The sequence below is a fragment of the Asterias amurensis genome, chromosome 5 (genome assembly GCF_032118995.1).
Source record: "Asterias amurensis chromosome 5, ASM3211899v1".
Classification (NCBI taxonomy): Eukaryota; Metazoa; Echinodermata; class Asteroidea; order Forcipulatida; family Asteriidae; genus Asterias; species Asterias amurensis.
In genome coordinates this window covers 20280585-20306827 of record NC_092652.1, presented here as the reverse complement: position 1 = coordinate 20306827, position 26243 = coordinate 20280585, and the positions used below count along the sequence as shown (strand labels likewise).

At 37.3% G+C, this 26243-nt stretch overlaps 2 protein-coding genes across 9 annotated transcripts in view; both read left to right on the top strand.

Moving 5' to 3' along the window:
- Positions 1-15619, top strand: part of LOC139937172 (protein couch potato-like) — a 107378-nt gene extending 91759 nt beyond the window's left edge. For 4 of the 7 annotated variants that reach the window (XM_071932218.1, XM_071932219.1, XM_071932220.1 and 1 more), the window contains 5 exons: positions 807-1009; positions 3956-4028; positions 4652-4759; positions 5758-5877; positions 9188-15619. In XM_071932218.1, the coding sequence (XP_071788319.1) occupies positions 807-1009; positions 3956-4028; positions 4652-4759; positions 5758-5871 (498 nt within the window). In that variant the 3' untranslated portion in view covers positions 5872-5877; positions 9188-15619. Of the gene's footprint in view, positions 1-806; positions 1010-3955; positions 4029-4651; positions 4760-5526; positions 5687-5757; positions 5878-9187 lie in introns of those variants that run through there. The other 3 variants (XM_071932221.1, XM_071932225.1, XM_071932222.1) reach the window with 3 other exon arrangements.
- Positions 15620-22809: 7190 nt separating this feature from the next.
- The window catches only part of LOC139937058 (ceramide synthase 1-like), a 42653-nt gene continuing 39219 nt past the window's right edge, over positions 22810-26243 (top strand). For both annotated transcript variants that reach the window (XM_071932038.1, XM_071932037.1), the window contains exon 1: positions 22810-23150. In XM_071932038.1, coding sequence (XP_071788139.1) covers positions 22923-23150 — 228 coding nt within the window. In that variant the 5' untranslated portion in view covers positions 22810-22922. The remainder of the gene's footprint in view (positions 23151-26243) is intronic.

Sequence of the window (26243 nt, the reverse complement as noted above, 5' to 3'; positions counted from 1 at the left end):
TTTGAAATATGAAAAAAAGTAAGATGCAAAAGCAAAAAATCCAAATGGCTGGTAATGCAATCATTTCCTTCCAAGGTTGTGGCCTTTTGATCTGCGCTGGGAGAAGGTGAAAGCTCAGGCACATTCACAAAACTTCTTGGGATGTTCCGGTGGGATTTTACAAACAAAATTGGTTTTTGTTTTTCCTTTGGTGTTGGTTTTATTTGTCTGTACTTTTTGGGGTTAGAAAGGGTAATCGTATGCTTGAACAAATTTGCAAATGATTTGTTTCGTAAAAAAAAAATATAAAAAATGCTGACAGTTTTGTGGATGCGCATGTTGCAACTTCCTTTCCCAATCTTTAGAGGCACACTTTCTACTTCCGAAAAAATCTCCTGAAACTTCTAACCTATGAAAAATAGTTTGAACCACCAGAAAGTTGCTAAGGAAATGGAAGTTTTGCTTAGCACATTGTTCTGCTCTATGACACTGGTGTCTTTATTCAAAGGACAAGTATTAATCATTTCATGATTAGCACCTTTTTTTTTACAGGCTTATTAAGCCCAGTTCATACTTCCTGCGAATGCGAGGCGAAATTTGACGTCACAGCCATGTTTTCGCTGCGAAAGAGTTGGGAACACATTTCAAGTGTTGCGAGTTATTCGTTGCGAATTTGTGACCCTCAAAATTTGTATCGCATTCACAGGGAGTATAAACCGAGCTTCAGTGGGAAAGAGTATTTTGGGGGGAAATTGTATTAAAAAAAAACAACTCTTTGCCTTTTTTATTTATTTTGTTTGTTTTTTTCCATGTTATTCTTTTCACAGCCCCACCATGCACACTCAGCTGTTGCACACCCCCACCACCCCCACCCACACACGTCTCTGCCCCAGCCGACCATGCCCATGAATATGGCTAATGCAGCCACCATGGCAGCCATTGCTGGGTCAGCACCGTGCTCCACTCTCTTTATTGCAAATCTGGGCACCGGCGCCAATGCCGAACAAGAGCTGAGGGACCTGTGTAGTAGGTGAGTGGCTTCTTAGGGTCGCTCCACAGACGACGGGGTCGGACACCCGTCAAAGAAAAAAAAGTATCGCTGACGTCCAATCTCCTTGTGTCTCAGTTCAGTGGAAACAGTGAGCACACTCCACATGCCGTTTTACTTCATCAAGATTCTGACTGAAAACTCACTAGTCGTATTCAAATAAACAACTTCTTGATTTATTTTGATGCACACGTTTGCCATGGTGTCTCCCTTTTAAATTGAAACTGATCGAGGCCAAACTCATGGCTCCATTCTCTGCTTGAAGGGCAAACGCCAAATTTCTGCGCTAGCTGTGTAAGCACAGAATGCTAAGTAACGTTTAGTGCGCACGCGCAAAAGCCAAAATTCCTCGCTAACTCGTGAAATATGCTTGGTGTAATTAAGCCCAGATAATAAAATTTTTAAAATCTTTTTTTTGGGGGGGAGCATTTTAGTATTACAATGAAATGCCATCCATTAATTCTTGTCACATGCTCAGACAGATATAAGCAATAAACTGCTGCCAACAGCTTTTCTGTACTGAACTCAAGCGCTCAATGTGATTGGACGTTTAGCATGGTATCGTATCAGGGTTACAAGAGTCTGTAAGATCCAAAAGAGTAAAAGTCAAACCCCGAAGGAGAACATTTTAAATGATAAACTGATAACAATGGTCTAGGATTAATATTGAACAAAAATATATTTACAGGAACAATGCACTCTTCTAACCCTGGTATGGTTTGTTGATTGATAGAATGGCCGTGTCCGAACTGACAGCTTCGGCTTTGGCTATGGCCAGATTGCAGAATGGACCTTTTCTCCAACAATGGCTGCTGCAAATCACCATAGCTAAAGCCAAAGTCGCCTTATTCGTATGCGGCTTACATGTCGGGCACATAGGCTGGTGGATGAAGTGGAGCTATAAAGGGCTTTGTCCCCCATGGTTGAGGCATAATATAATACCAGAGGAGGGTGTCTTGGTGCCAGGCTGACTAAAAATCAACCCACAAAGAGTGGTGTTATTGTGACACTCGGCCCTGCCATGACAAAATGGCCCAACTCGAAAAAAAATGCCATTTTGGTGAAAAGCAAGAACAGAGATAATCTGTTTTGCTATAAAGTGTGAAAAGAGGCCGAGATAGAACTTGTTAAAAACACCCAACAAGTGATCTTAATAAGAAAACCAACATTTGTAAGTTGGGCTGTTATGCCATCTAAGGGTTTTACTGGCATTCTGTTAATTTGGGGATAACTGACGATTCCACCAGTCTATATGGGCCTGCATGTATATTGCACTGTTTGAATTTAGCCAAGGGTTTATCAACACGCTTCTTCAAGCTTCTATTTTCTCCACGGGTATGAGGGAACATTGAAACTGTCTTCACTGATCCATTCCAACCAAATAAACATTATAAAACGTCCGAAGGTTCATATGTATTAAGGCTAATAATTGAAAACTAAGGGTCAACAAAAGCTACAGATAAAGAATTAGTTAAATAGGAATGAACAAAATTACTTAGATTCTTTCATTTCATATATAAGTTGATAGAATGATCTGTGAGCTGCATGGGTAGAGTTATTGAATTATGTCTACGTGAATGACTTTTTCTTCTTCTTCTTTTGACTTAGCTGGTATGCTTGTTTGTGTTTTTGCCCCCCACAACAAAGCAATAGAAATAATTCACAGTGTTTGCAATTTCCAGAAGAATAATTTCACTTTAGGCAGCAGGCACTTTATAGCAAGCACCCTTTTGTCAACTTTGTAGATGAGTCTTGGCTCTACGTGGTGACTTTAGGAGAATTAAAAAAAAAAAAAAAAATTATATATATTTTTTTGGGGGGGGGGGTGAGGGTTTCTGACTAGACTTATTCATAACTTAGAAATGTACCCTCAATCTAACCCATCAAGAATTGATTAAAGGTACATGCGTAGACAATAAACTGTTAATAAAACAAGTAACAACACAGTTATACAAGATTGGATAAAATCCTCTGCATCAGATATTTGCTTTAAACCAAAGTAGGTGTCGGATCAATCATTTTCTTAACCCGGTGATAACCAACAATTCTACCTTGTTTAAAGGCAGTGGACACTATTGGTAATTGTCAAAGACTAGCCTTCACAGTTGTGGTATCTCAACATATGCATAAAATAACAAACCTGTAAAAATTTGAGCTCAATCGGTCTTCGAACGTGCAAGATAATAATGAAAGAAAAAAACACCCATGTCACACAAAGTTGTGTGCGTTTAGATGGTTGATTTCGAGACCTCAAGTTCTAAATCTGAGGTCTCGAAATCAAATTCAGGGAAAATTACTTCTTTCTCAAAAACTACGTCACTTCAGAGAGAGCCGTTTCTCACAATGTTTTATACCATCAACCTCTCCCCATTACTCATCACCAAGAAAGGTTTTATGCTGAAAATTATTTTGAGTAATTACCAATAGTGTCCACTGCCTTTAAAACCCACATTAACTTGCAACATAACGTCACTCAACACTACACAAAAGAGACATTCACATGGTGTTAACCGCTATAACCTCTCTTAGTTATACTTCCACCATGCAAAGTTTCAAATTCCTACATAACATCACTAAGGTGTTAAGGTTGCCTTTATGATGACATTTGTAGCCGTACACTGCTAAGCTGGGCTAACTAAACTAGTTCCATAAAATCTAGGTACTAAAGTTAATCGTAGGTTTTAACAAATATCGTAGCTATGGAGCAGTGTACAGATCAGACTTCTGTAGGGGCTTTCATTGTTGGAATAAGAAATTCTGGAGTCTAAAAAATGTTTTTCCTCATCGTATTGGATTTGTTACCTTTTCATCAGCAAAAAACTTGTCTTTAAGATTTCTTGTAATTAATATAGCTTCTTTGAATCCTTTCTCCTGCCCCCCGTCGTCGCCCCCTATTTTTCTCTGGGTTTTTCTTCTCCTCATCTCAAGTAGCCTACCGGGGTTCACTAGGCTAAGAGTCCACAACAAGGGAGGAGCACCCTGCTGTTTTGTGGAATTTCAGGTAAGAATGTTCAGACTTCCTTCAGGCTTTATTTGCTCACTAATGTCTGCATCAGAATCCTTCGGCATTTCTGCTAAGCAAAAATGACCCGGATACTAGTCATGTTTTTGGAACAAGCACTAAGAAAAGCTTCATCTCGGTCCAATGTTATTTTCAAGCCCTTATGTACAAACTGCCATTAATAGCATTTTAGGCAAAGTGCGGGGCCCAATTTCATAGAGCTGCTAAGCACTTAAATTTGCTTAGCATAAAATTTCTTCCTTGATAAAAACAGGTTTACCATCCAAATTTCCATGTGATTTTCAGGATAGGCAAACAAAAGCTGAACACCAGTAACAAGCACTATGCAGCCAATGGAAATTTGGCTGGTAATCCTGTTTTTATCGGGGAAGAAGTTTTATGCTTAGCAAATTTTTGTGCTTAGCAGCTTTATGAAATTGGGCCCAGGTCATTTGCATGCTCACTATATTAACATTTTACCTGCAAGTTGACACCCAAAATGGTAGGCAGGATTTGGTAGGGAGTACATGTAGCTTCTTGTGACAGCAGAACAAGGGGTCTACTCTAAGCACAAGTAATTTCCATTCAAATACTTGATGCATCTTGATGTTGTGTTTTTCCAGAATATTCCTTGTGCTACACAAGCACTGACACATCTTCAGGGTGTATTGCTGCCGTCCAGCGACCGTGGTGGATTACGAGTAGAATTTGCAAAAGCTAACATGGGAGAGGTAAGATTTTAACCATAGAAACAGTGGTCATGCTTTAAATAAAATGCTGATCGACAGGAAAGAAAGTTAAAACCAGAAAGCTTTTATTATTTTTAATGAGATGCCGAATGTGACTAACTCATTTATTTTTAGTTCAAATTTACTATTTTTTGATATTGTAAGAATTTATGTTTCTTTAATTTTGCTTTATGGACATTATTGTTTGTGCCTGGTTGATCCTGCAAGACTGCTATATATCAAGTTTTTATTTTTTAACTATAAAAACTGGAATTGAATTCAAGCCTGCATTTTGTATTTTATGCAGAATGAATAATGGAGACATTGCATGGCATTCTTTGAGATTTGTATTTCTTGCTTTTTGTACAATATAAGCGGCAGCCCCATGGGACAAAACAAGTCCTTTGTAAATTAACTACTTTTTTTAAGTGGTGTGATTTCTCTGCGGTCAAATTTGGCCTGAGGTTTGATCTTTGAGGATTTTTTATTTTTCGTGTTGAGTTTTGCAATGTGATGCAACAGCAATTCAGCCAGCTTTCTATTTCCATCCTTTTATGTTTTTTCATAAAACACACTTCAGAATTCGTAGTTTTTTTTTAAACACAACCCACCAATAAACACAAACAGTATTTGTTTAAATCAGTGTTATAATGTTTGATTATATTGCGGTCAAATTTGGTGCAAGGTTTTCATCTTTGAGGTTTTTTTTTTTTCGTCTTTGGTTTTGAATTAAGCCAAGCTTTCTATTTCCATCCTGTAACTTTTACCAGAAAACCATAGAATGGTCACAAAACACACTTCAGAATTCCGAGATGTTTCTTAACACTACGCCTCAATAAACACAAACACTCTTTTTTGTAAAGCGGTGTTATAATGTTTGATTATTTCGCGATCAAATTTGGCCAGAGGTTTCATCTTTGAGGTGTGTTTTTTTTTTCCTCGTCTTGAGTTTTGAGGTGTGATACAACAATTCTATTTCCATCCTTGTAACTTTTTACCAGAAAACCATAGAATGGTCAGCCGGTGGGTTGATCTACTCGCCGTCTCCGGCACACCACCAAATCGGAGTTACACCCATCAACCGAACCGCAGCTAGCCCTATATTCCAGTTCTGAATCAAGGCATGTGGCTACTTAAACTTTCCTTAAAAAGAATGCCACCTTTTGTTGTTTTTTTAGTTATCAATTCCATGGTGTTTTTAGTCATTTATTCTTTCCTTGATCACATTAGAGTTCCCTTTTTCTACACTAGCGGGTGTCATGGTTGCGTAGAAAGTAGAAACTATAGAAGAATGCCACTTTTTTTGTTTAATGTATTTTTGCTTCAGTCATTCCACCTAGCACTAGATGGTGTATATTTTTGGGTTCATTAATCTCTGTTGTTTTTCATCGCTACCATGAGACTTGTTTGTGTCAATTCCTCAACTTGACGGACCAGCGGTTTTGTTCTCGCTCAATTTGCTTTCTTCACAAATTTCCCGTTCTTTTTGCTTTCTTTTCTTAACATTTTGCATTGGGGAGGAGAGGGTCAGGGGTCACAGTAAAAAAGGTTCCATATCCTAGGTCATAATGTCAGCAGTGGTTGTGTCAAACCATTGCTGTCTGAGCAACTGTGAGGGGATGCTGCTAGCATTGCCATCAGAAGTCCAGAAATCCAATTAGTAAACGACGTGCATCCACACGCTCTGGGCAGCCCTCAAATAACCCATAGCACCCACAGCAATTGCCGTGGTGCCCTGTGCTTTTGCTGTGGTGCCCTTTTTGCAAAGTTCCAATACCAATTTCATTTTCCTCATAAATAGAGTGCCCTTTACCAGAGGAAAAATGCTGCACCCCTTCAAGAGCAAAGTTCAAGGCCTGTCTGGGTCTGTACCAACAATAAAAAACTGAAAGAAGAAAACAATTAGAATGTCATGAGCATGATTTTTGCATGTAGTTTCTGAAACAGACTTTGGCTTAGACATAAAGTTTGTTTGTGTGTTTGCATATAGTGAATAAGGAGGCAGGCATGAAGTAGTAAGTTGCCACCATCCGTAGATGTAGTTTATCCATACATCGTTAAGCAGAGTTCGCGCCAAGATTTGGGTATCGAGCAGTGGTGTAACCAGACATTTCATTTGGGGCGGGGGAGGGGGGCAAGCTGGGGTAAACACATAGTTTGGGGAAGATTAGAAACAAGAAGCATTTTGTATTTATTTGTTGATCTCATTTGGGGGGAGGAAGATTGAGGGGGAAGGGTGGCTCTCTCTGATAATGCCACAAATACTGGATTTCTGAACTGGACATAAAAATAATAAAAAATGGAAACTCGGTGTCTGAATTGGTCACCCCACAGTATGTTCAATTGCAAATGACAGCGGAGCAAGGGTGTGTGACTGGACACCCGCATTTGATAATCGCTTACCCTCCATCATTAACAAGCTGCTACAAATGAAATCATTCTTTGCTTCTTACTAACATAATAAGAATGGTCGTCTTCAAGAGGAGACATAAACATGTTTAGATCGTTTCTCCTCAATTGATGTCTTAATCATAGTCGGAGGCAAGCCAGTCAAACCGGCAACTAACCCTGTCAATAGTAACAGTGTTTCAATAAAAGAAAAATACTTTTTCAAATTCAAATGACAAGCATCGAGGCTGGAATGTAAACATTTCAAGAGTAACTGTCATATCATCTGTTGTTGACAGAGTCCAGGTAGTATTACAATCTTGAAGGCTGTGGCTAGTGCTGAGGGTGTTGCTAAGGGAAGCGTATGTTTCAATGCATGTTGCCATGGTGATCCAGCAACAGCCAAAGCCAAAGACACCATTTCAGAAGTTGCCATAAACTCTGAACATACAAACCTGCATCACAAATAAGTCAATAATGTTTTAACGTCTTAGTATTTAGCTCTTTTGTGCGCTGCTTTTGAATCTCTTCAGAATTTTGTTTTGTTAAACTAAAAAGAAAGATCCTAGCACCACACAGCTCTCAGAATTGGAAAGAGGACTCTTGAGGGTGATATTGTGACATGTTGTTGGGGGGTTCAAGTAATCAATTAATATGACCAATTTATCACTAAAATAAATGGTGCGTGAAGGGGTTAAAGCACTCTCAGTTATAAATTGACATCAACCCTTTATGAGGTGTAGTTCATAACCTCAAGAAGGCAGCTTTGTTTTCCTGATTTCTCCACCAGAACTTTTCTACAACTATTCCTGGTTGATTGAATTTTTGCATTTTGATAGAAAATATTTTGTTTGTTTCCTCTCTGCATGAATCCCATGCCTAGAATTGTATCTTAAATTTGTATACGTTTTGTTTGAATTGTTGGAATGCATGAAAACCATCGAGTGTGAAAATGAGCTGTCTCCTTCTCTTTATATAAAGCACTTTGAGGGGAAAGCTGAATTTTCACACTTGTTTTATCTCAGCCTACTAACAATAAATAGTGTCTCGCAGACTCACTGAGCTGGTATCATATTGGTTGTAATTTTTAATATATTAATCATACCTTATTAATTGTGCATTTCTCAATTGAATTTTACAACGAATCCAGACTTTAAAAGAAATACAAAATAAAAACAACAAAAACAAGAGATATTTGTTCAAACCACAAAACTTATTTAACATAACAAGAACAATAGGTGTATGTGCACTGGGAGTTCAATTCTGTGAGAGGTGTTTTGGAAAACGAAAATACAAAGGATGGTACAGGGACAAAGAAGAAATGTTTGAGACAATTTGAATAGAAGCGCTTTCTTCATAACATTACCAATTGAACTTTCAATCTTTTCCATTATCTTCTTGTTCATCGTAACTGCCCCCCTTCCGGAATGCTTTTGGGAAACTAATTTTGTACCATTGGTGTTAGAACACTATATACTCATCTAATATCATCATTTTCTGATTCTATTTGGCTAATACGGTTCATGCATTGTATACTTTAACACATTTGAACTTCATTCATTTCATCAACAGATTTGACTAATCACATTGGTGTTAACTATTTTGTCATGGTCACATTACATGAAAGACTTTCCATCCATGAAGATCAAGATAGTCCAATTGTTTTAAAATGTTGGGATATTTTACTCAGTTTGGATTTCTAATTTCATCAAGCATACCATCAGCATACACTGTTTTACAGGGTATCTGTAACACCAGGGCCCAATTTCATAAAGCTTCTGAGCAGAAAATACTAATTGAGAAATTTCTTTGCTAAGCAAAATTTTAGTCAGGCACCAGCCACAACAATGCAAACTTTATTTAATTTGAGCTGGTAGTCTGTTTCTGTTCTGTGCTTGTAAGGTTTTGTGCTTACAAGCTTTATGAAAAAAATTTGAGCTCAGATTCTTTTCTTTATGTATTTTTGATTTTTTTTTTGCCTCTTTTTTTCTTTACCCAATAATTAATTTGTATCTTGTCTCCGTCTCATTGCAATCTCCACAGCCTAAACGTCTTGAGATCATTCCTCGACTGTCGCCGGTATTGCCCCCACAGACAGTACTGTAGCCTTTCAGAAGTCAACCTGACGGCGGCCGTCATATTGCGAGGGAATGATGACGTCAATCTCTAGGAGCTACAATCCCGGCCATATCTCGTTGGGCCCCCGCACCATGCCCCCTTTTAATGTTGGCTCTGTTTGCGCGGTCTGCGCTACCATCAACATTGAGCGGGGGGACGGAGAAAGAATATTTACAGTCATGTTGCGAATGGGTGGCCAAAGCATTTTGGCCAGGATTTTAGGAAGGGGGTGGTTTAATTGCGCCTTGCTGAGGTGTAGAGTGGTTGGTGTCTTTTTTGAGTCCAGTGCTTTTTTGATCATGAATATGAGGCTTTCAAACTGGTGTTGAAACAGTTTTTTCTTCATTTCGATAAAACAAAACAAATTTAAGTAATTTATATTTTTGAGGTGTACAATTATAATATTTAAAGAAAAAGAAGGGTTTTTTATTCTTGTTTTATTTGAACGACAATGATTATGATTATGATGGATGCGGCCCTGTGTCCTGAACCGTGGGATGGGAACGCTGAGTTTAAAAGAAGCAAGTATTTTGTAAAGAGTTTTTCTACCTCGATAACCAGCCACAAAAGGGTTGCTTTCGTTGTTTGTACTTGGTCTCAAGTCAGGGTTTATTCACTCAAATGTTTCGTTAGAAATGAGCTATAGCATGTTGAATAAATCTTTCTTTTCGGGAGAAATTGTGATTCTCGAAGCGTTCAGACCAATTAGCCTTTTTGAGGTATGGCGGACACTTTAGGAGTGCACTGTTTGGTTTGGGCGTACACTGAAAAATGTATTCAAACCTTTTTATAGTGTTGAAGCATTGTGTCTGCCATATCTCAAAAAGGCTTATTCAACTCCTGCTCTTCTCAGAACCACCACTCTTCTCCAAAAGGAGAGACTCTATACAAACAAAGCTGATTCCTTATTGCAATCAAGACACCATCGTTGTATTTTTTACACTTGTGCTTTCTTAGCTGCTTGCTATAATGGGTTTTCTTCTACAATACTGTGACTTTGGCCGCAGGTGGCGGCAAAGTTTTTTTTCTTCAGGGTTACAAGATCAAAGCAGTTTGAAGATTACACAAACAGCGGTCGGCATGTTATGATCATAATCATTGGTGTTGGATATAATCTAATAGATAAGATGAGGAGTAATTACAAGATGTACCGTGATGTTTTACACAATTTAGTTCTGGGTGAAAACAATGCCGAAGGCATTTGCCTTGAGAAAGTTTTACGGAGACGTCAGTTGGTTTGTCGTGTGTGAAAAAACGACAAATTTATGAAACTATTTGTGTATTTTGCTTACATTTTGTATTTTGGATGAAGAGATGTTTGTAGGAGTTTGTACAGAAAATCATTGAATCCTTTGATCATTTTTTTCCTTCTCAGGTAGGAAGTTCTCTGAAACGCTGAGGTTAAAATTTAACCCCAAAAAATTAAGAAAAAAAAGTTACAAAAAAAAGGTCTTTCATTCAACAGAAGTTAACAGGAGTGCTTTATAGAGCCATAAATTGGCATTGACTTTTTTATGCTCTTCCTGGAATCAGAATTTTGATTAGTTATTTTTAGGGAGTTATTCCAAAACTTGATATCTGTGCCAGCTTTAGACTTGGTGGCCTTGAATGAAGTTGTACATTAATGAAGTATTTAAATCAGATGAAGTTTTTCTGCTTGGAAATTTAAAAATAACAAATGTAAAACGGCGAGCATCAAATTTACACACGCATTTATTTTAAAAGTGTTTGGCAAAACGGTCTATTGCACTTGGCTTTATGTTAAAAATATGTAAAACTAAATAAAGCAAAAAGCCTGCTATTGGTGAACTTTCAGCGAGGTTTGACCAATCATAGGATGTTAGTTTAGGTCGTTACCGGTCTGAGCCAATCAGGATCATTCTCAATGAGAAGAAGAAACAAATGGTGAATGAAAGCAGTCGTTTCGTTGGTGGATTTTTGTTTCTAGGCTGTGTTTTCTTCTATTCATCATGAAGCGAAACAATTCAGGGTATATTCTTTGTAAGGTATCAAAGTGTGTGAAGAAATCATCATTTTTACAAAAATAAATAGATAAAAAAGACAACAAAATGTGTTCTATATAATAAAGTTGGCATTTTCACAGAGGAAATTCAACTGATATTCAGTCTGTGTCTTGTGAGTGTATGATGTTTGCCTTATTTATGAAGAAGAAAATGTATAAAATACAAGGGACCTTGTAGTAGTAGCAGTAATAACTGTTGGGAGTCAAATCTTTATTTAAAAAAAAAAACACTCTGGTAACATTTCAAATAACAGTCGTCTCTCCGGCTGGTCTCTTGCTATAATACAGTTCAATATTGAAATATCTTGTATGAAAAACAAAATCACCTTTAACCCAAGTCTTTCTCTTCAGTCATTCAAATTGTCTAACGTCTTACTTTGTCGTAAGTAACGGTTACAGGCTTCAGATGTACCTTAAACCATGGCGAACATCAATTGTTTATGAAAACTACACATGTTTTTCAACTTAGATTCTCCCTTTGATACATTATTTTTTTCTTTTAGTCTTGAATTTATTAAGGACTTTGCTTTTTGTTTTTACTTGTGGGGATATTTTATCCCCAGAGTTAAGAGCAATTTCAAGGCTGAATTAATGTTGGCGTAAACTCGGTGTGTGAATTAAGTATTTTGTAGAGCAAGGGGGAAACAAAAATGTAATAGGTCTTTAAAAACTCTCATGACTAGCAATGTCAGTTGGTAATAAAAGCATTTATATACTATTCCCATCCCAATATTTGAGCAACCATGTTTTTTTTTCTTATCTTATTTTGAAAACTATGAACGACTATTCAGTCATCCTTTACACCAAAACTTTGAAGTTGTTTGGGGTGTTGTTTTGTTATTGCACCAACTGTATCTATAGAAAAAAATATTACTCTGATTCACGTTGTCGTCGGCCATTTTTCTTTGTGTGCTATGGTTATACTCCTCACTGAAGTATGGGTTTTGTTTTGTGACTGTGTACCAAGAGTGATCTATAATCAGTTTGTACACACTCTTCACTGGTAAACACACCGGAGGTGTTCTAAAATACCACACCCTTTATGTTTGGGTGTGGTCTCCACCACTCACAACAGGCTGATTGTTTTTACGCCTAGCTTTGCTACCATTGGCTGGGGGATAGCGGTACACTAGCTACAGAATGAAAAGATTGCCTTTTATGTTCTGTCTGGACCAGCGGTCTGTGTCATTCTGTTCACCAGACTGATGGTTTTAAGCCCCAGCTTTTCTTTTATCTGCTGGTAGCTAAACGGCAGAATGAAAGTATTGCTTTCTGTTCTGCCTGGACCACCATTCTGTGTCATTCTGTTCACCAGAATAATGGTTTTTTGCCCAGCTTTGCTATCATTGGCTGGTAGTGGAAACTATAAGGCTTGAAAAAAAGTGGTACACAAGCTACAGAATGAAAGATTGTTTTTCTGTTCTGTCAGGACCACTATTCTGTGTCTTTTTGTCCACCAGACTAATGGTTTTACACCCAGCTTTGCTATCATCGGCTGGTACTGGAAGCTAAAAAAGCATGGGGATAGTGGTATACAAGCTACAGAATAAACAGATTGCCTTTCTGTTCTGTCTGGACCACCATTCTGTGTCATTCTGTTCACCAGACTACTGGCAAGCTTTGCTACCATCCACTGGTAGCTAAAAGGCTGGGGGATACACGCAAGCTACAGAATGAAAGTATTCTGTTTTGTCTGTTCCGCCACTCTGTTTCATTCTGTTCACCAGCCTGTCAGCGATATTTAATCCAATCCAAAGTTCATTTATCTATCTCTGTTCTTATATTATTAGTATTATTATTAAGAAATAATTCTATAATGTTGTCTGATTACTCCAATATTCTTTCGTATAAAGTGAATGTTATTATCGTAGCTAATTATCTTAAATGTTTTCAGTGTTTTCCTTCATTATTTTTGATATAATTGCTTATTTGCAACAATTATTTTGTGCGAGTCCAAAGAGTCGAAAATCATTATAGTCTAAAAAGAAGCGACAAGCCCATCATGTACAACAGAGGTTTAAAAGATACAGTATGGGATTGTAACCTCTGTTCAAAATGGCTGAACATCGAGCAGAATCCAATTGCATCAAGCTGCTTAAGCGCATAAAGTATGCTAAGTTGTTTTGTCAGCCATCATGGTAAGCACAGGTTCGGTCTCCATTTTAGATTATGATGATTTGTCAAGTTGCAATATGGTTTCAATTTTACAGTAAAAGCCATGTATTCCATTACATTATTTATAGTTAATTCATTTGTTCAAAAGTATTCATTTTTAAGTTTATTCTAGTATATTCATGTGCAGATTCAAGCGTAGGTCAACCAAAGGTCAATATGTTAATTTGTTTGTCTCTCTCTGTGGGGTTCTTCAGTCATTAAAGTGGCACCCTGATATATTTTCGTTTTCTTTTATTCTTCGGTCTTTGCTTTAAAATACTATTACTTTATAGGTAGGTGTAAATATTACTATGAAGTAATGTTTGCTATTTTACATTGTTTTCTTCCTATTTAAAGAAACCAGTTCTTTCCCAGACGTTATTCAATGAATCATTGATTTTTAATTGATTCAGAAACCAAGAGATTTTAAGGTGATGATTCTTCATAAAGCCTTTTGCGATTTGCTCAAAATGCCCAAGCAAAAATTGTTTTCTTCAACAGTTTTTTTTATAGAATTCTTTTATTTGTTATTTGTGATAATTGTTTCATAATTGCAAATTATTAGTAATATGGAGGAGTATTCTCTTGCGTGTAAATTATTCAATGAAAGTTAGGTAGAGAGTTGTTATTGTGGTGGGTTTTATTTACAAATATTTATTTACTTTTTTTGATTTTGTTATAATTTGTTTTGGAGAGTTAACTTTTGCCAAAGTTTTTGATGGCAATTTTAAGTTAAATCAAGGCGAAGTGTATGATTTATGGTTTGATTTCCAAATTGTTTTTGTTTGTTTTTAAAAATTCTTGTTCTTTAATTAAACCAGTCCCCTGGTAAAGCTTATGAAGAAAAAGATAGTGATTTAGTTTTGATAAACTACCGTGCAAGTAAAACAAAACAAAAGAGAGAAAAAAGGGAAACAGGATTCAGTAGTCTGAAATCTAGATTGTTGGGCATGCAGATTAAATCATATTGTCAGATGCCTTAAACTATTTTGAAATAGAATCCATTTTTAGGAATCGTTAGTCTGTAGATGAGTATTGTTGATACAAAAAAAAATGGTAGCAGGGCAAATGCACACTGCTGTAAAAAATTATTAGAAATGTTACCAAAATAAACGTGGCATTTCGTGTATTTGTTTGCAAGGAAGAGTTGTACATACTTATGTCTACTTGTTTAAAAATTTATGAAGTTATAATGTCATGAATGTAAAGAGATATGAATTGGCCTTTTTTGGTTGTCTTAGTAGTAATAGCTTTGAATATTGGCTGTATTTATTGAAAATAAAAGAATAAAAAATTGATGCATTAAAGTTCCTATTTTTTAGGATAAAATGAGATTTTTCAGAGCTTAAATTATTGATGCAAACAATATTTGTACGGATGTAAACAATTATTATGAAGATAGCAGAATTTGTCCTTTTCCTTTTCAATTCATTGTTTTGTTCTTATTATTTTTGTTTATTTAGTATAAATGTTACTTTTGTTGTTGTTTTCTTCATTATCTTCTTTCATCGTGACTGGCGACCAAAACTGTAAAATAAAACCCGTATAAATTTGAACTTTTGAGAAATATCTTTTAAGTCTAAACATTTGATTTGTGGGTTTAAAACTTCACAGAAGCTTGTGGAGGACACACTCAAACAATTCAAAAAGGCGTGTTCATTATTATTTCACAAGGTCATTATAGAGGTCAACACTGAGTTTTTAATCTATCCTTGGGCCCAATTTTCTTCGAGAAAAAAAATAGCTTAGCACAACCAAAATTATGCTTACCAGCATAACGTTACCAGCCAAACTACAATCTCATGTACACAATCTGTGACTGGTATCCTGCTAACATTTGCTTAGCTGTTATTATTATTATAGCAGCTATGAAATTAGGCCCTGATTTGAGAACCTCTCTAAATGAGGATAATGATGTACCCATTTGTGGATCATCCTCACACCTGCCAACTTTTCTCAAAAGTGACTGCCAAACAGTAATACTTGAAAAAGCCTTGCTGTTTTTTATTTTTTTCAATTCCATTTCATTTGAATATTGTCGGAAATACTTTAATAGCCCATTTTGTTTCCACAAAAAAATAACTGTAGGCGTCGACAGTATATGGTTAATTTTTACATCTAGGCCTTCAGCTAATGTTAGATGGTCTGTATACAATACATGTATGTATAGTTCTTAAGGCTTTTTTGCCTTTCTGTATGGTATGAAATATACATAAATATTGGGGACAAAAAAGTAGTGTTTGATCTTAATTCTATTGTCTATTTTAATAAAGTGACGAGCTTGCTATAAAATGTAAAAAATATTGTGTGAAATTGTTAGTGTGTGTGTCTACTGTCGTCCCTTTCCCATGCCCTGCCCACCTCTATTTCTCATTCTCTTTCAAAGACACTGGGCACCTTTGGTAAAGTGTCAAAGACCATGCAGTAGGCCTATTCTCACTTGGTGTATCCCAACATTGTGCATCAATATAATAACAAATCAGCTGTAAAAATTTGGACTCAATTGGTCATCGAAGTTGCAAGAGAATTAATGAAAGAAAAGCACCCTTGTTGGTTGCACAAACTTTGATTGTGACACAAACTTTGAGTGTGATCTCGGATGTCTAACAAAAGGCTTCAGGCCTGAAGTTTTTAATTGTTTGAGTGAGGGGGGCTAGGAATTGCCCCTTTCTCAAAAACTTACTTCAGAGGGAGCAGTCTAACAATGTTTTACTATTGACAGCTCTCTACTTGTTACCAAGTAAGATTGTATGCTAACAATTATTTTGAGTAATTAACAACGGTGTCCAGTGCCTTTAAAGTGAGGTTATCTTTGGTAACTACTCTAAAAAATCACGACCATAATGTAATAACTTAAGGAGCAATGCTGATTAAAACCTTTATAGAAACGGCCCCTTTGAAGTAATTGAATCTGATGAAGGTTTCAGGCAAGAAGCCTTTCTATGGAGGGCGTCTGAAACCACACAACTCTATATTAAAATGTGTTTTTTATTGTGTGCAACTTCAATGACCAATTAAGCCAATTTTCATCTGGTTTGTTAATTGATATGTTGGGATACACAAAGTCCAAATTAATGGGATACTGATATTCATTGCCCAAAGTATACCCTGCCTTTGAAAAGAACTTTTTTGGGGGTAGTGTTTATTCCAGAAGGTCCCTATTTCATGTCCGTTAGGGAAAGTAATACCTTTGGTTTGGAACCGTTCGACTGTTTTATAATCCAAGAAACAACATAACCTTTGAAATTTGGTCTCAGATTTTGTGTGAATATAGTTTTTAAATATTAGAGAGCAGTCTTCTACTGAACTTGGAGATCCTGCCCACTACCTGCCGACGTTCGGGACGCAATACATAAGAGGTTGTTACATGCAATTATGTCCTCTATGCAATCCAGACGGCTTTGAATCATGCCATCGTGTACACCCGGACACATTTGCACTATGCAATCGTATCCGCCCCGTGCAAAACCGTCCTTACAGTAAAGCTAAACGCCCTCTATTGGTCGACGGTACACAAAGTACGTTCGCCATATTTTTACAAGCTAGCTAAAAAAGTGGTGGACCGCTAAAAGTGTACGGTCTTCACGTTGTAATTTGTATTTAATTTTTAGTTCCATCGTCATCACAATGGAACCTGAAGCTTACGACAATATTGTCCGTTTTTTAGTAGCTGATGGAGCAAGTGCTAGCCGTTATGAGCGTGACAGCAGTGGAAGTGATCGAAGAGTTATACGGCGGAAGATAAAGAAATTTAGAATGGAGGCAGGTCGACTGTACTACAGCCACCGGCAGGTAAGTCATTCATTGTTTGTATCCTGGTGTCATGTGTTTTCAGTAGGATAACAGGAAAAATGTTCGGATAACTTTCCGCATGGCGCCACCACTTTTTCACTCATTTTTAGAAATAGGGATATATCAATCAGGTAAATAAGTTCCTATATTATTTCATATCAAATGAAAAAGTGGTGGCGCCATACGGAAACTTTTCCAATTGTTCACAATCAAAAACTAAATATATTTTTTTCAAATCATCTTTCCAATTTTTGGATAACATTCCGTATGGCGCCACCACTTTTTTACTCATTTTTACAAAAAAGGATATCTCATTGAGGTAAATTAGATACTAAATTATTTCATATCGAATGAAAAAGTGGTGGCGCCATACGGAAACTTTTCCCAGTTCTTAAAATGCATGCATGATGATGATGCACGACTAGTTGCGATAACGTAACCCTCCTGCCGACGGCAGGAGGGTTACGTTATCGCAACTAATGCACGACATAATATGATACCTTTCATTGGTTGGTATTTTATTGAATATTCAGAAGCTAGTATGGCGTGCAAAATAAATCAAAAAATATTATTCAATTACTACTTAACAAATTTAATTACATTTTTGTCCTAAGGCATTATGGCTACTATATTAGAATCCCGAGATATCATAATCATAGGGCATGAAAGTAAAACACTCCACCCCCCCCCCCCCTTGAAGCACACACACTTCATAACAATCCGTTTCCCCCCATTCCAGACCAGTAATGTTTGGTTTCATGAGATAAGTAACCAATCTATGATATTTTCTCTTTAAGACTTAATATGTATTACGCTTATTGGAATTTATAACAGTATGCAGTTAATAAAATAACAAAAATTGTTGTCATTTTCACTTAAAATATTTTAATTTTTTCCCCATATTGGCACACCATAGAGTCCCAAATAGTAACCACCTCATGTGATCCATCTAGTGACTAAAGCAGAATGAAACTCAATCTAGCAGATAGTAATTTTATTTTGAACTTTCGAGGTTGGATGACGTTTCTTTGACTCATTTGAATGTTGGCACTAGTGATTTGTTCAAAAAATCAATCATTTTATAAATTTTATAATTGTAACTCATGCACATGTATGATTACTTGCAGGTCGTGAGAGGTGACGAAGAGAAGAATCTCATACTGCGGAACTTGCATGCTGGAATCGGAGGAGCACACCTTGGAATCAACAAAACTGTTTACAAAATTGCCGAAAAGTACTACTGGGTTGGAATCCGCGCTGATGTACAGGAAGTTATAAAACACTGTGATGAATGCCTTCAGCAAAACTCCAGGCCTGAAAACTCCCTCAAGAAGCCAAGAGCTTCAATATTAACTCCGATTCCTGTCAGCAACAAAGCGTGGGACTTGGTTGGAATAGACCTTATTGGTCCGTTAGTGCAATCTGATGATGGAAATCGCTATATAATTGTTGCAACTGAGTATCTAACCAAGTGGCCTGAGGCGAAGGCTATCCCTGCTAAGGAAGCTTTTAGAGTTGCAGATTTCATTGACGAATATATCGTGTGTAGGCATGGTTGTCCTGCGAAAATCATTATAAACCAGGGAAGAGAATTTTGTGATGAGTTAAATGAGAGTGTCTTTAATAAGTTTGGGATTGAACATGAAGTAACATCAGCATACCACCCCAAGACATATGGGCTTACTGATCGGTTTAACCAAACCTTGTGTAACTTGCTGTTGAAGAATACCGACCAAAAAAGTAACTGGGACAAGGTCATCCCGAAAGTTCTTCTTGCTTATCGTGTAAGTAAGCAGAAGTCCTCTAAGTTCAGCCCATTTCTCCTCAACACTGGCCGCCAGATACGTTTGCCTGTTGAGGTCGATGGCTTCAGTGATAGTGAGAATGATCTGGATGTAGACAAGGATGGGGATGGCTTCAGAGATACTGAGAATGATCTGCAAAGAGACAAGGATGGTAATTTCGAAGACCGAATTCAGAACCTTGTAGAGCAGCTCACATCTCAATAGGATTTAAAACTTTACATGGTGGAAATCGATAGGGAAAGGTTTGCGGTAACACCATAATGACTATATCTCTAATGAGTATGGGGTGGTTCTGAAAAGAACCGTTGGTTTCAACTCCAACAGTTCTTTTCAGAACCACCCCAACTCATTAGAGAGGGTATGGGGTGGTTCTGAAAAGAACTGTTGGTTTCAACTCCAACAGTTCTTTTCAGAACCACCCCAACTCATTAGAGATTGGCAAAACATGGCGTTACCGCAAACCTTTCCATATCAGCTCACATCTGTAACACACGCTAGAGACAAGGCAGCCAGAAACGCCAGTAAAAGTTTTCCACTAGATCAAGAACGTGTTTCATTATTGCACTTATCAGCATTCTACATACCTGTATTCTACAGAACAATTTTTTTGGTTCACATTAATTGTGCTGTAAAAAAACCCTGGGCTATCTGTGATTTTCTTGTACCTTCAGTCTACAAACAAACCAATTCGCACATATTCAGGTCCAAAGAAATGCTGTTCAGTAATACTAATAAACATTCCTCACAATTGAATCTTTAAGTCTGGCTATAATAAATAACTGTGTAATCTACATCCATGTTGTCTTTGCTTGTCTTTGAGTCTTCAAAAGTGCCCCCATCTGCTTGTTGAAAGATGATATAGGTATACACTTTCGGAACAGAAAAAGAAAAAAATCACAGATTTACAAATAACTTGCAGGGTTTACAGAAGGTAATGGTGAAAGACTTCTCTTGAAATATTGTTCCATGAAATGCTTTACTTTTTGAGAAAACATTAAAACAAATATCAATTCTCGATATCGAGAATTGCGGATTTATCTTAATCACATGTCATGACACGGTGAAACGTGCAGAAACAAGGGTGGGTTTTCCCGTTATTTTCTCCCAACTCAAGATGACCGATTGAGCCTAAATTTTCACAGGTTTGTTATTTTGTATATAAGTTGTGATACACGAAGTGTGGGCTTTTGGACAATACTGGTTACCGAAAGTGTCCAATGGCTTTTAAAAAAAAGTGAAGTGGTTTGAAATGGCAGTCCCAGTCCATTATGGTTATAAAATTTAGCTGCCACAAGATAATCATTCTGAAATAAACACTTGAGTGAAAGCTGCTGTAAGGTCTAGAACAGGGAAGCTGAGGGAAACGCAAACCTGCAGGATGCTCTCTCAACCTAGAATTATTGCAATCACATGCTTGCATTTTTATGTTGGTACTCATCATTAGGCCTACATCTAGAAATGCTTCAAAAGGACCCATATTTCACTTTATCAAAATCACTTTATATGAAACAAAATTCTGTAAGCCTCGGCTTCCAGACGATGCCTCCATACTCTATTTATGTTTTTCTCACCCTCATTATATAGCTTAACTTATTGGTTATTCCTTATAAAAAACATTGTTTGTACTCTTTTTTTTTCATGAAGTATGGAAATAAATATAATTTTCAATTGAATTGAATTGAAAGGTCAATGTGTGTGATTCCTTGGCTATATGAAGGTCATTGTATAGAGAGATCTTTGGAGTAAACCTTGCGTGGAAAAACAACTCGTGAACGTGTGTCGGCCAGACCACAAAATAAAACAGCCTCGGATGTTCACAAAGCACAATATGCAGGGGGGGGGGGGGGTTACTCGGGTGGGTGTGGGCAGGGTGGGTGTGGCCGGTTGACAACACGATTAACATAAAAGGATATAAAGAGCTCGTAAAAGTAAAACCAGTTGTCGGTTAAAGGGTCCAAGCACGGAGCAGTGAAGCCCACCTTGTTGAGCTGTAAATGGCTCCGCTTTTAACTACGGTCTCATCACTGGCGACATGTTATGGCGACAGTGATGAGACCGATGTTAAAAGCGAAGCCATTTACAGCTCAACAGTGGGCTAGGTAGTAGGAGCAGTGTGCCAACACCACATTGTTCTCCCTTACCCCTTTCAACACAAAATATAACCATTTCCATAGCGATTGCGAAAACACATTCCGCGTTGTATGAGTCATGACTTAGTGACAGTAGTCCAACACGTGACGCACATAAAAATACGACAAAGCTTGGAAGTTGCCCTCTATCAGACCACTCCTGTCCTGCACTTTTACCCAGTACTCTGTACTATTAAATGAACAGTAAAACCCGAAGCTTTTGTACATGCGTTCGATGTCGGCGGTCGCGAGGTTGTGATGTAAACACAAAAAACAGAGAGGTCGGGATCTTTCCGAATACTGATAACCGAGTATAGGTGAATCGGGTCGGTAAAATCGATACTGCTGCTATTTTTTGACAAAAATCTCCATTGTACACGCCCTCTATGGTTTCCATGTGTCTACTAGTTACTGTTGTTCAGAAAACCTTTGTTGTTGATGGTAAAGTTACCGGTAGTTGTGGGATGTGGGTGTGTGCATTATTGTTGTGTGTTTGGTCCGATAAAATACAACCATGCTGGTAGCGGAGCTACTCTTAGCATTTTGTTTTGTTATGTTTGTTAATTTACGTGATTTCCACATAGTAAAAATGAATCTTGAGAATTAAAATGGGAAATGTTACATTTCAACCGAACAGATAATACTTAACCAAAACACAATCTATCCATCCATAATAAAAAGAGTATTTCAGAAAGATTCAAATATCTCATAATTAATTGAATGATCTTTTGCCAGATAGTGCATGCATTTTTATATAAAGCTCAAGTTTTTAGGTTTTGTATCCCTACTAAAGTCACATCTCTTTGTAGTTGAAGGTTAAAGATGCTATGTCAGATTTTTGGCCGATTTTACCCAAAAATTTTGGGGGTCGAGAAAGTTACAAGCTTTCATTTGAGCAATTGCTCGAAAAAGTCCGCCAATTATTAGTAGAGTGAAATAAAGTGCTTAAAACTAGTTTTTGTCGGGATCCCGACAATATATCACGGGAGCAATTCTTATGTGTTTTATAAGAAACGTTTTAAATTTTTGTCATGGTTCCTGACCATTAAAAGTAAAAGTTAAACTTTTTTCGATTAGAGCGGGTAATACTCTTTGAAATACCATTCACTCAAACAAATCTATTTTTTAATGTTTAGGGCCAAAAATCTGACATAGCATCTTTAATTAAATGCGCCTTGATGATTGTCTCAATCGCGAGCAAGTGCTTGTTACATTCACATGGCAGTATTTTCCTCTGGACTATCAGCACTGATATCGAATTTGTTTGTTGCTTTAATGTTTCTTTAATAAAAAAAAAAATTGCAGCAGGATTTCAGACAATAAATTGCATATTAATGTTTCCTAACAATGCCCCCCCCCCGCATTTTTTTCTGCAATTTTAAATAACCATCCTCAATAAGGTTCCTAATTTTAAAACAAAACCAAGGATTCCGTTTTTTATTCGATTTTAGAAGAACACAATTTCTCCAAAAGCAGTGGCAATTTTGCTGCACAGAAAAAAAATGCCCCGCCCCCATCAAACGACAATGCCCATGCCCAGTATCGATACTGCTACTGAATCGACTGATAATTTTTCAACTACATGTATTCGATATAGAACAATGTGAGACTAGGTCACGCCTCACTTTTGTACAGTGAATCATGCATGTGTGTTGCCCCATGTGCTAAACACACGTTAATTGTGTGAGACCGGAGTTAGAGCAGTGAGAACTGACGATACATTTCACTGAACATTTTAACCGAAATTCCACACAAAGATGCCGTTTTTGGAGGACTTTTTCTTCTACCCGGACTACTATGGGTTAGTCAAGATGTTCGTAACTGAGATGCCCGAGTATTACCGCACAGAACCCATCCATCCGGATGGTTTTGCGGGCGAAGTTCGTACCTACTGCAAGGCGAATTGGAGCGATCTGTATTTGGTTGTGATTTTGGCGATCACATGGACGCTGCTACGGTATCTTCTAACATGGTCGGTCTTCAAGGTGAATATTTTTATCTTCTGATATTATTATCTGGGTACACTTTACCCTGGTTTTGAGATAATTGTTGCTTGAAGTCTTTTATATTAGGTTTTGTGTTGATTGATGTGGTCCCCCTTTTGTAGTTGAATTGAAATTTGAAGATCTTGATAAAATAATTGATTGTAATTGTATGTTTTCGTTTCTAAAATTCTGAAATCTCTAATGGAAAAGTTTCCGTATGGCACCACTACTTTTTCATTCGATATGAAATAATATAGTATCTTATTTACCTCAATGAGATATCCCTTTTTGTAAAAAAAGAGTGAACAAGTGGTGGTGCCATATGGAAAGTTATCCTCTCTGATAAATAAAATCATTAACATTTAATGTTAATATTTTAATAATGTATGAATATGATTGAAAACCAACATGTCTGTAGGAGGGAGAAGGGAATTATACTCTCCCACACATAGCATTGTTCTACGACAACTACCGCTACTACTCTATGAGGTATCATTGCGCTACCGTCTAGTGGAGACGAAAGCGGAATGAAACCTCATAGTTCTAGGGGTAGAGATGTTTCAACCAACAGGACATTGAGCAGTATAATATAAAACACTACAGCAGAGCAGAAACTGTACGTTTGATATTATGTTGTTCAGCAATTGAAAAATGAGCTAGCTAGATGTTAAACATATGTACCTAGAAAGAACATGGGATAACTTTCCGTATGGCGCCACCACTTTTTCACTCATTTTTACAAAAAGGGATATCTCATTGAGGTAAATTAGAAAGTATATTATTTCATATCGAATGAAACAGTGGTGGCGCCATACGGAAACTTTTCCAGAACATAGACCTTATCGCAAATACCAATGCGCAAGCGCAGACTGTTGAATGAGGTGCATTGTGGGATAGATATGAATCAAATTTTGCTACCAGCTAGACCACAATGCATCTAATTCCAAGCTTTACGCGCGCGCCCCAGTATTTGCGAAAAGGTCTATGTTTTACCCGTTGCCCTTGTCTTGTCCCTGGTGCCCATTCAAATTTCAAGAGTTTCCCATAGACAATAAGATTTAACAATGGGAAGGAAGTGCTCCTTTCAAAATGAAAACGGCCTTGATCCCTTGCTCTCTCAAAAGATTTTAACTCGGAATCTGAATTGTTATTGGTCAAGAACCAATCACGCAATGTGCTAGAGATGCATAGTGTTAGCCAGAGGGGTGTCTGGGTGTCTTTTGGACACCCTGTTTTTAATTTGGACACCCTGTTTCATCTGTCATTTACATGTAAACTTATTGTAAGTGAACAATTTGGACACCCAGTTTTAAAATTTCCAGCAAATTTGGACACCCTTTTACCAAATTCTGGCTAAAACCTTGTAGAGATGCATACGTACATTCAAATGGGGCTGTAAAGGGATTTGAACTAACCAAGTACCAAGTATGAGTAATGTACCCCAATGGGTACTTTTTGATCATAGAGCAAAGACAGAGACTCTACACTAATTTTGATCATTCCTATCGATGGTTGTTTCAACCGCCTTGAACAATGTTATTAGAAATTGCCCTGGGTATGTGGTTGTAATTATGAAATATGAAAGAATCAATATTTCTTTCAACGATCCCCAGCCAGCCTTAGTCGCTGTTTTCCTGGTTTTTTTTTTAAACTCTGCCAATTTTGTTGGTTATAATGTTGGAAGATGGCAACAGATAGCTTCCAATTAGTGTTCACAATTGTAGCACACAGGGGTTCATGGTGGTTTATAAACTGTTGGGACAAATGGCACCCAAGGCGAAGCCCCGGTGCCATTTAAATGCCCCTCCCCCTTTCGGTGCAATTGCCAACTTCCCTTTAAGTGCCATTTTGCGCCCCCTCTCCAACTTGGGTGCCATCTTCCCCCTTGGGAGTTACTTCTATAATCAATGTTTTAGTTATGTACCATGTAACATGTTGTTTGGAAATTTTTATGAAGTATGGAAACAGAATAGAGTTTGATTAAAAAAATACTTGACTTTTTCAGAGCGAAATTGGGTTTCAACAACTAAATGGATCTTTACTTTCTGAAGAGGAATTATTCATCAGTCAAAAGGTCAAATTCAAGGCCATTTTTATAAAATATTATCAAAAGTCAGGAATGAACCAATACATCATAAAATCCAGTGACACATTTTTCTCAAAGTTAGGTCATCAGATGTTTTGAATATATTCACAAATTTTGCACTGAAAGGTGAGGTTAGAGACCTGTTTGTAATTTTGTTCTCCACTCACATTAAGGACTGGTGGAAATTAAGCACATCACAAAATTGAATTTGTCATTTCCCTTCCTCTTTATGTAAAATACAAAATGAAATGCCCTTGAATTTTTGTTACTGCTCTATTTCAAAAGTTTCAACATCCTTCAAACGAAACAATAACAATTGCGGGCAACAGGAACTTACAATGGGAATGATATCAGGTGAATTGACCTGAGTTGTAGTGATTTCAGGTGAAGGCTGTGTATGTATTCAACCTTGATTGTTGAATTGACTAGATTGTTTTCCTTTTGAAATACCCATGTTGTTCCTTCCTGGATCCATCTTGTGACTGTGTGATGCCACCATTTTAACCACGAATAATGTTCTTGCGAAATCAGCCCCCGATTTCACGAAACTCATCGCAAGTAGCGACACATCGTAGGGTTTGCGATGCGTCGCAGACCTAGTAAGACACGTCGCCCAGCGACGAGTTCGCAACTTACGGCGTGTAACCGGTCGCAACCTGCACTTGCGACGCGTCGCAGCGCTTCGTGTTATCGGGGGCAGGTTGTCCAGAAGACTTAACTTTTTTGTTGATGCATGTCGAATTAAACTTTGCTAAATTTACCAGCGAATTGACCAACCATTTGATTTAATCAACTGCAGGAGTTTTGTAAATTTGTAGGGTACTCAATATGTAGAAACAACTGAATGTTACAGAGGCCATGGCCTCTGTTGCCTGGTCAAGGCCTTGGTGCCCCTTTAAAAGTTTCTCATTTTGTCTTTTCGATTTTCAAATAGGAAGTGCCCCTTGCAAATTAAAATTTATCAAAGATGAAATTTCAGGCCTGTAACTGTCAGGCCTGATACTTCA